We start from the raw sequence: 9282 nt of genomic DNA on the forward strand, positions 1-9282 counted from the left end.
TTAGCAGTGTCCTGTAGGAAGAAGAAAAATAGCTTTCTGCCTGACAGAAGAGTCATTTCAAACTAATTTTCTGTATGCTGTACTTTTCTGTTCGTGCTTTAACTTTTTTAGCAGATACAGAGAAACAAAATAATGAGACACCTAATGTATTTTCTGCCAGCTCCTACTCCATAACATTTCCTGTCGTATCAGTGACACGTCTTTCCTTTTCCTTTTTTTAACAACTAATTTAATACTGAAGTATAACATGGTATTGATTTTCAGGTAACTGTATATGGAGCGCAGTTGTCATCAGAAGCTTGCAGAGAGCTGGGCTTTTCCAGTAACTTGCTGTGCAGTTCTTGCAGCCTTCTTGGGCAGTTCAGCCTGAATCAGCTGGATCCGTTCTGCAGACAGTGCTGCCAAGAAGAAGCTCAGTTGGAAACCAGAAAGGTGGGCTTTGGACCAAATCCTTTGTGCAATAATGTCACACATTGCGTTATGTTTATGAAACTTCATTTTAAAAATATAAATAATCCGGATGATAATATCAAAAGGAAAATGCAACGTTTCTTGATAGTCCAATAATATAGAGGGTCTGGCTTTGCAGACTTGCTCTCAAATAATGTCCCTGTTTGAGCAGAGGAAGCTTTGATTCTCTGACATTTCTTCTCTAGTGTGAAGTGACTAATGGGAGCCATGTCCAGCTTCTTGAAATGGAAAGATGTATGGGGTGTGAAGAGGGCAAAAAAAGAGGATAAGGAGACAGCTATTGCTTGGTCATTGACCTGTGGTGCAATGGCCTGGGTAGTTCTGTCCTTGGGAACAAAAGGCTGTGCAGCCGTCGGGTCAATTCGTGCAGGGGCGTGAACCTGACAGAAGCAGAGCTGCTCAACTCCTTTCTGCAGCAGTGAGAACAGCTGTGCTCTGGCAGCTGGAAGTACTGGGGAAAGGCTGTGCTTCAGTCAGTTAGGCTTTAAAAAAAATCTGCCTATGGTTCTTAACAGAATCACTGTTAGGCACAGTATATTAAATATCAGTAAGTAAATGTTTGAGGTTTGTAGATAATAATTAGTAGTTCCTTAAATTAAGAGACTGTTAAGGTAAGAGGTAAGACTGTGAATTGTTCTTTCATGTATGGACAAAAGAATGCTTGCAGTAATATTTCAGTACAGTGTTTATGGGACTTCATATCTAATACTTTGTCTTTGCTAGATTTATACGAATCTTACAAAGGAAAGTTTGTCTCTGGAAAATGCTCCAGTTCTTTTATATATATATATTTATATACACACATATATATTTTATATGTATGTAAGTATGTACATATCTCTACATGTAAATACACACAAAAGCTGAAAAGTTTCAGATTAAAATCTAAAGAAATGTACTAAAAGGAATGGAAAAACAGAAAAGGGTCTCCAGCTGCGCTGTGGTTGTGTGCCACAACCAGTAACAGTTGTGGTAGCAGCAGGGCTTCCTGTCCTCACGTCAGAAGTGGATGCTTTTCTTTGTTCGGGTAATATTCTTACAGTTTTGCCTCCGTGGGTGTAAGATCCAGCACAAGGACCTGTGGAGCGGGATAATTTGTGTTGTCATTTGTTGGGAAAATAAACGAGAGGAGTTATGTTGCATTTCTGTCAGTGTTGTTTCTGAGGAAAAGAATTCTCAGTAATTTACTCAAGGATGTAACTTGGTTTGCATTGTGAACATTGCATTAATGGAAGTTGGATCAAAGAACAGACCTTAAATCAGTATTTTCCTGATGATCCTGGATCAGACCTAGATTTCACCATGTGGCTAATCACGCTTCTTGGGTAAGACTGATCAAATGCCATTCTGTGGTCAGGGCTTTACGTTGTGAATGTTTTTAGTCTGCAAACTTTTTCCGTTTTAGTCATGCTGAATGTAGTCAAACAAAAAGCACGGGGCTGGCCAGTCTCTCAAGGGTGTTCAACAAATGCCTTCCCAGTGACCTAGATTTTGTTGTGTCTTCATAGGAACCGAGAGTTTGTACATCATGAGTTGCTTTTTAAATCTGTTTGTGTTGGTTTACGGTTTCGTTTCTTGTGCTTCGTAGTAAATACGCACAAGCGGCTGCTGAGCACAATTCGGTGTACACCTTGATTATGATTTTCTCTTACTTCCGTGACATTTTTGGAGAAATTTAATACAGACGATCCAGAGATTTGGAGCTAGCATGTTAAGTATCAGCCTGAATTACAGAATTGGTTGTGATACTGTTCTCAGCATTATCACACCCGGGTTTGAGTGCAGGCTGTCTGTATTGTGTGTGAGCAGAAATGCTGGATCGTTCCAACCTTATGGTTCTGTGGTTGAGTGCTAAATGACAGCGTCGTTTCTAATATTCTTCTGAATGCTGTTTCAGAAGGTGGAAATTTTTTACACTGTTACCACTACTAGGAAATGTATGTTTTGGATTTGCTGATTTTTATTAATTTATTTTTTAACTTGTATTGAGTAACTTCCCTTGAAGGCTGCTCAGTGGAAAATCCGTGTTGGGAGAACTGACCACGCAGACTCGCCATGTTTTGAATTGACTTGTGTTTTAACATAGTGCTGGTTGTAATAGGTGTCTGTAATTGGGCTTGAGGTTTCACTCTTACGAAAAATTAACAACGTAATTAGTAGTAGCTTCTTGCTTAAGTAGTATTTTCATGGTATGTGTACAGAATAGGAAACCTGGATGCTGCCTCCTGCTGTGTTTCTTCATGTTACTGTAGGAATCTTCTTTCTAATGAAAAGTTGACAGTCCAAGAGGGCATGGATGTTAAAAATCTTGAAAGATTTTCTCCTACCCTCTTACTTGAGGAATTTTTTTCACTCTAACTCTAACTCTAAAAAACAGCGTCTAGATGTGAGGTGTCTGACTTGCTGATTGGCACCCTCGCATGTTGCTCAGTTCCAGAGCAGCGGTGCTCTGGGCTTTGCTGGTGCTGTGCCTACGTGCTTGAACATCCTCAACGTGCTTGAACATCCTCAAGGTACATGAATCTTTTCTTTTCTGAGCCATGATTCCAGCACATGGCCCAGCTTGGTCATTGTATGAGCAAATACGCGTTCCCATCACACGACACAGCATGTTGGTAGCCTAACAGACTTGCAAACTGTTAGAATTGCAGGGCAGACTTCAGAATTTTAAGCTAATTCTTCTTATAATTATGTGGCAAGTGTTAGAAATAGAGAAAGCAAGAGTTAGTTTATCACATGACTTGTGCCTGAGTTTTATATAAGAATTTAAAGGTAAGAGGATAGTGTGTTTATTTGTATGTTTATTCGTATGTATTGTTGCTACTTTTCACAAATAATCTCTGAAATATGCCCAGTCCTAAAAATACTTGGTGCTGAATAGCACCAGTGCAACCTCAAATGAGATGTTTACAGATCTCAACTGTTTCATATCCTTGAAAGTTATGTATTAATCTTGGTCTTGTTCCTGGGACATTGTGGAAAGCAGCTGTGAGATGCTCTTGTTACCCAGTACTTGCTCTTAACTTCTTCTAACACCTGTCCAATGAAATATTTGAATTACTTCATCATTGCACTGTGCATAAAGTGAAAGAAAAAATCTTGCTATTATTTTCTCCTCTTCCAGAGATTTTCTGTTCCCTTTCAGACTAATTCAGAACTAGCTTGAACAGTATTGCTGTAGACAGCTGCAAGTTTTAAGCCCCAGTCTGTCGGATGCAGAGCGCTGCTGGTGTGTACAACGTCGAAGGATGAAATGGAGGTGAAGCTAACTGTGCGTGAAATTGTAGTAGCAGGAGAGACTGTCCATATTTTGCAGTAGCTGAAAATAGCCGCACTCCATCTGCAGCTTCACTTACGCTGTGTGATCGTTTCAGGCATAGCTATAAGCACATTCCATTAATTGCACATTATAATCTTAGATTTATCTCCGCAATAGATGCGTGTCAAAATCCAAACTGATTCTAAGAATCAACTCTGATGGAATTTGCAATGCATTAAACTTCACAGTTGCGCTGTGCAGGATTGCTGCAAGCCTTAAAAGTCATCAGTATTTCTAAACAAAGCTTTGAAATACATTTTGCTCACCAAGATGTGTTGAACTTCAGCATTTTAAATTTCTGTTGTGAAGTGTCTGTCATGTGATGTTGCAGAGTTTGGTGCATTAGATAACGTGACATGGGGTGTAAGCAAAAGTTGTCCAGGAAAATTGAGACATGAAAATGGATGGTTTAAATGGGAAGCTCTTAGGGGCAACATCACCCGTGTCTATCGTACGCTATTTCTTAATAGTTTACGATTCTCCTGTGAAACAAGGCAAACATAATGATACAGAAGTCCATGTGCATACTTAAAGTTACATAGAAATGGGCAGTAACTGCAAAAACATCTGAGATCCTGAGATTCTTAGCAGCTTTCTTGTGCACATATTCAGAGCTGTCAAAATGTGATGAGCTGTCAGAGCACAGTTTAATAATTTATTGGAATGTCTGGCCTCTCCATTGCTAAGATAATGAGAAATTTAGGATTCTTTTTCACCACATCTGTACTAGCCATAACAATATAAATAGCTAAAATGTTTCAGAAGCTTGAAATAGATTATTGTACTGTAAGAGGAGAGGTTTCCAACTTTACATTCTTCCCACAGCAGTAAATAGAAGAACACGTTAAGGTTACTTTACATTCAGATCCCTGTTCTACATCCTGCCTGAACCTAAAACGACTTTCAGTGTTTATGACTGCTGTTTGGAAGTTAATGCGGGTCTATGGACATAACCTCATTAGCTGCAGACAAACAAACGGATACGATTCAGAAAACAGTGGTATTTGGTGACCTTTACGTACTGTGCTTTCTCAACACTTTGAGTAATGCTGCCAACACAGCACCAATTGAAGAGAAAATCCTAAGACTGCATACTAAAACACTGGAAAATGGGGAGAAAAGTCGAAGCACAGGGAAAGCTTTCCCAGGGTTTTATTACAATTTCCATTGGGTGAGCGTGCGTTCAGTGCAGTTCCATTGAGCAAAGCACGGCAGCCAGGCTTGGAGCAGAGCCCTTCCCTTGTTGTGTTGTATCTGATGTGGTGCTTAACCACGTGCCTTGACATTTCTGCAGGAATATCATATCTGTTTTCACTGCATCAAGCTGAGATTCTGTACCTTGAAAGTCCTTGCTACTTGAAACTGTGCAAAGTAATTTTAAGATGTGAATTATTCAGCCTGTTCCAGCACTGCAAAACCACAGAAGTTGGTCTGCTGGAAGGGGAGCCTGGTCTCTGACGTGGTCTCTGACGTGGTCTCTGGCCCCTTCACCCACATCAGCCACCTGGTTTTGTGCATAGTATCACACCACTTAGGAGAGGGTTTTGTGGGTGAAGCGTAGGGAGTAAGGGGTGATATACAGAAGAAGAGTGGATTACCCGTGTTTAGCCAATGTGATAATTAGCTGTTAACATTCAGCTTGGTGCGTTCAGAAGAAAAGCTGACTCTTCATTGCACTGAAAGGTAAAAAATTACCCTATAGGCAAATTCACTTTTCTGTAGTCTCCTTTATATGTGCTCATCACAAAGTTGTCACTCAGGCCTTTAAACGTGCTAGGGTAGGAGATGGATGTTGGTAGCGTGGATGCAGAAACTGTTCCTCAGAATGGGCCATTTCAGTCCTAATGGGCAATATTTGTGTTCTCCTTACGATGTCATTAAAACCAGTTCTTTGGGTGGAGTTGGTGTGAGACCCCTCCTGGAAATGGAAGCAGTACTCAGTGTACTGTTAGTAATAAGCGTGTCTGCTGTAATTATGACTGTGTGCTGCTTTTAATTAAAAAATCAAATAGAAAGCTCTCTTCAGACTCCACCTTTTTACATGCACAGACTTTTAAATGTCCTGTCATGGATTACAAGGAGGAATAAGGTGACATTCTTGTGCAGACTTGCTTTTAAAAACTCCATATAGTTTACAAAACTGACAATCATTACTCAAACCAGAATAACTTGAAATGCTTGTGATGCTTTAGGCTCCTCTTGTGTGACCCAATTTAGTTTCATTTTTCAGGGATTTTTCTTTTTATTTCCCTAATTAAAGTGCTACACTCAAGTTACTTTTGGCTGCCTGCTTGTTCTGCCAGAGGCTCTTAATATGAATAGTTCCGATGGAGCAGCCTCATCTCTTGGTTTTTAACTCAATGGGTAAAAATAGGGAGCTGCTTGGAATTCATTGGGAGTGATGAAACCTAAGTGTAAGTCATAGCAATACTGGTATAAATGAACTGAAATTTTAGTTTACTTGTAGCTGTTTCTCAAAAGCCCAGCTTTTTCTCTCTTTTGACATGTTCTATAAAATCTGTGTCTGCTCTGTAAAAATCAAGTTGTGCTTTTACGTGGCTGTACTCTGTATTTCTAACATGCTACACAAAAATGGTTCGTGTTTGTTGTTTTTACCAGGTATGACATTTAAAAATGACATTTTATTTAATGCTCAAGTACATATTCAGAATTCTGTAATTAAGGCTAATATGTCAAATTATCTCCCTTCAAAGTTTGCTTTTAACTGAAATTGTTCCATACGGTTTGCAGAGGAATAATTTTATGGGGAATATTGATAGGGAAGTTGGGTAGTTGGGGTGATCGTGTTTTTTCCAGTTTAGAAAGTTACTGTCGCTTCAGAATATTGTGCAGAGCCATTCTTTGCACTACAAATGTGCAGAAATGGATGTCCTCCTCAAGAACTTTACCATGTTCAGTCTTTCCCTGTCTTCTGTACATGGTGTTATCAGCAATGGAAATGATGTTGACAACCAGCAGTCCCAGATAAGGAAGGTGCAGCTGGCTGGTCAGTGGCTAAGACAGCAATGTGCACCAAAGGTTTATCTCCGTCAGATAAACTAAGATAAAATACATTACTGGTGTGTAGCAGGGCAAGCCTTACCTATGGAAAACACCTTCGAGTCTTATCAGTAAAACGGAAAGGTTTGGGAAGTTACAAATGTGAATTTGCTAAATTTGGGTCAAAGGTGTGGATGTGCATCTGTGCTGGTGAATGGAATAGAAAGTCAAGCAGTTGGTGAGTTCTGTTCTCAGTGTTTTCTTTGCAACTCTTCTAAGATGCTTTTGTTTGTAATAAAAGTGCAGATTTTGGAGAATAAGAGAGACGTTCAGGGATTCTGCTTACGGAGGTCAGTAGATGGTTGGACAGCAAAGTGAATCAGGCAGCATTTTCCAAAACTGGAACTTAAACTGTTAATTTTATGTCTCTGTTTTTCTTCTTACAAAATTCTGTTCCCAGTCTGCACATAGGAGCCCTTTTTCTGCCACTCTTCTCCTCTATTCCACTCTGCCCCCCGCCCCACTTCAGTAACTCGGGCATTCACAGCCCCTAATCCATGCTGCAGCTCCAGGGGTCTGAGGTTGGTGGTGTCTCAGCTCCTGCGTTTTCTCTCTCTCCCATGTGCCAGGCATCTTGCTCGCGTGACCTTGCACCAAACCATTTCCGAGAGCCAAGGTAACAAAAACACAGCCTTCCAGGAGGGAGAGTTGTTTTGGAGCTTTTTGGTGGTGGTGGGATTTAAAGAGCAAAGATGTTTCCGTAATCCTGCAAGGAGGAGGTTGTTTAACACCAGAACTAAAACACTTCCTGCGTGCTGCAGATTGTAATGGTAATGCACAAGGGTTATGTACATACAGAAGAAAAACCCTGAATCTCCTACTGAAAGCAGAGCTCAAAGTTCTGAAGATCTCCAGGAATACAGATTCTACAGCATTTCTTAGTAAGCTATGTCAGTGTTAAGCACCCTCGCTGTGACTTTTTTCACCCTTATATTCAATTGGAAGTTCCATCCCTGCAAACAAACGAGAGCTTAGATTCTGCTCCAGCTTTGCCTGTGATACATCCCACCGAGCACAGGAACAGCGCTAACTCACAGTACTGCTTTTTTCTGTTTGACTCCTTGTCTCCACACTCTTACTCAGAGTTGGGCATCTCCCCTCACAGGATAATGAGTGTGAATGGGGGCAGTTTCCTTGTTGCTAAATTTACTGGTGACATCAGTTCTGAGTGATGTGTGTAGCAATGACTGTGTTGGTTTTGTGCATCACAGAACAGTCAGTGTTCCTGGCAGTGCGGCTTTCTGACTGCTCCCGTGACCTGCGGATTCTTGCTTGGTTTCTGTCTCCAGGGAAGGGGAAGACAAGAGTGATTTTGCTTCTGACTGTTCATACAAATGCCCCATAGAAAAGAAAATGTCTTATACTTTCTATCTCAGTGTATTTTATTTTAGCTAACCTAGTTTTGTAGTAAAAGTAACAAATAAATTACGAGAGTTTAGGAAAGAGCAGAAGAAACTTGCACCAAAATCTCTTTACTTTGTGACTTCAGTTCTCAGATGAACAAATGTCAATTATTCACTTGTTAAAAATATTTAAAACAATACCAGTTTGCACATACCAAGCAAGTTTGGCCAATAAGAATAATGATATCTGTATTTTCCTAGCTCCTCTCTTACAATAGTATGAGTTGAGAGGGAATGAGGAGGTTTCTTTGGCAGATCTGCTTGTATAGTAATAGGAAATAAAAATGACGGTGAATTTCAGGAAATCCATTTGCATTGCAGACAGATTCATTGTTGGTAAATATTTAGTGGAAGATTGTCTTGTACCCTAGGCAAGTGCAAATCCCAGAGTTTTAGCAGGACTCACAAGTTTGTTCTCAGAGTTTGACTATTTATTTTCTTTCACATGGTTTGCTATTAGGAGAGGCCACTATGCAGACATGGGACAATCCAGACACCACGAGATAGCTGTTTACCACTGTGTGGCTTTATCTTACCAGCCTGCTTCATTCCATGATTTAAGACATGATGGTACTGGGATGTCACAGAATCACAGAATTGCTCGGTTGGAAAAGCCCTCTGAGATCATCACGTCCAACCGCTCCTGTCTACCCCCTAAACCATATCCCTAAGTACCTCATCTACCCGCTCTTTAAACACATCCAGGGATGGTGACTCCACCACCTCCCTGGGCAGCCTGGTCCAGCTTCTGACGGATTTCTTTCAGCCCATTGCAAACAGCTGCACAGATGCAGCTTGAGCAATGCTTTGTAACCTGTGCAGGGTCAGGCTTAAGGCAGAAGTTGGAAGAAACCAGTGTGCAAAGCATAAGTGCAATACAAGTGTAATGAGGGATAGTTTATTGCATTGTGCAAAACTCTTGTCACCTTGATCTAGCACCATTTGATTCTGAGCAAGGAGCAGTCTCTGTTAAGTACCATTTTGGTCTGAATCCCTGTTTGGTTGTTAACTCCAACAGTTACACGACAG

General features: G+C 40.6%; 1 protein-coding gene across 1 annotated transcript in view; it reads left to right on the forward strand.

Moving 5' to 3' along the window:
* Window positions 1-264: 264 nt before the first annotated feature.
* LOC104548811 (15 kDa selenoprotein) overlaps window positions 265-9282 on the forward strand; it is a gene marked incomplete at its 5' end in the record, with an annotated part of 23900 nt that continues 14882 nt past the window's right edge. The window contains 1 exon segment of the mRNA XM_010194934.1: window positions 265-432. Coding sequence (XP_010193236.1) covers window positions 265-432 — 168 coding nt within the window.

The sequence above is a fragment of the Mesitornis unicolor genome, unplaced genomic scaffold (assembly GCF_000695765.1).
Source record: "Mesitornis unicolor isolate BGI_N332 unplaced genomic scaffold, ASM69576v1 scaffold35930, whole genome shotgun sequence".
In the NCBI taxonomy this organism is placed as follows: domain Eukaryota; kingdom Metazoa; phylum Chordata; class Aves; order Mesitornithiformes; family Mesitornithidae; genus Mesitornis; species Mesitornis unicolor.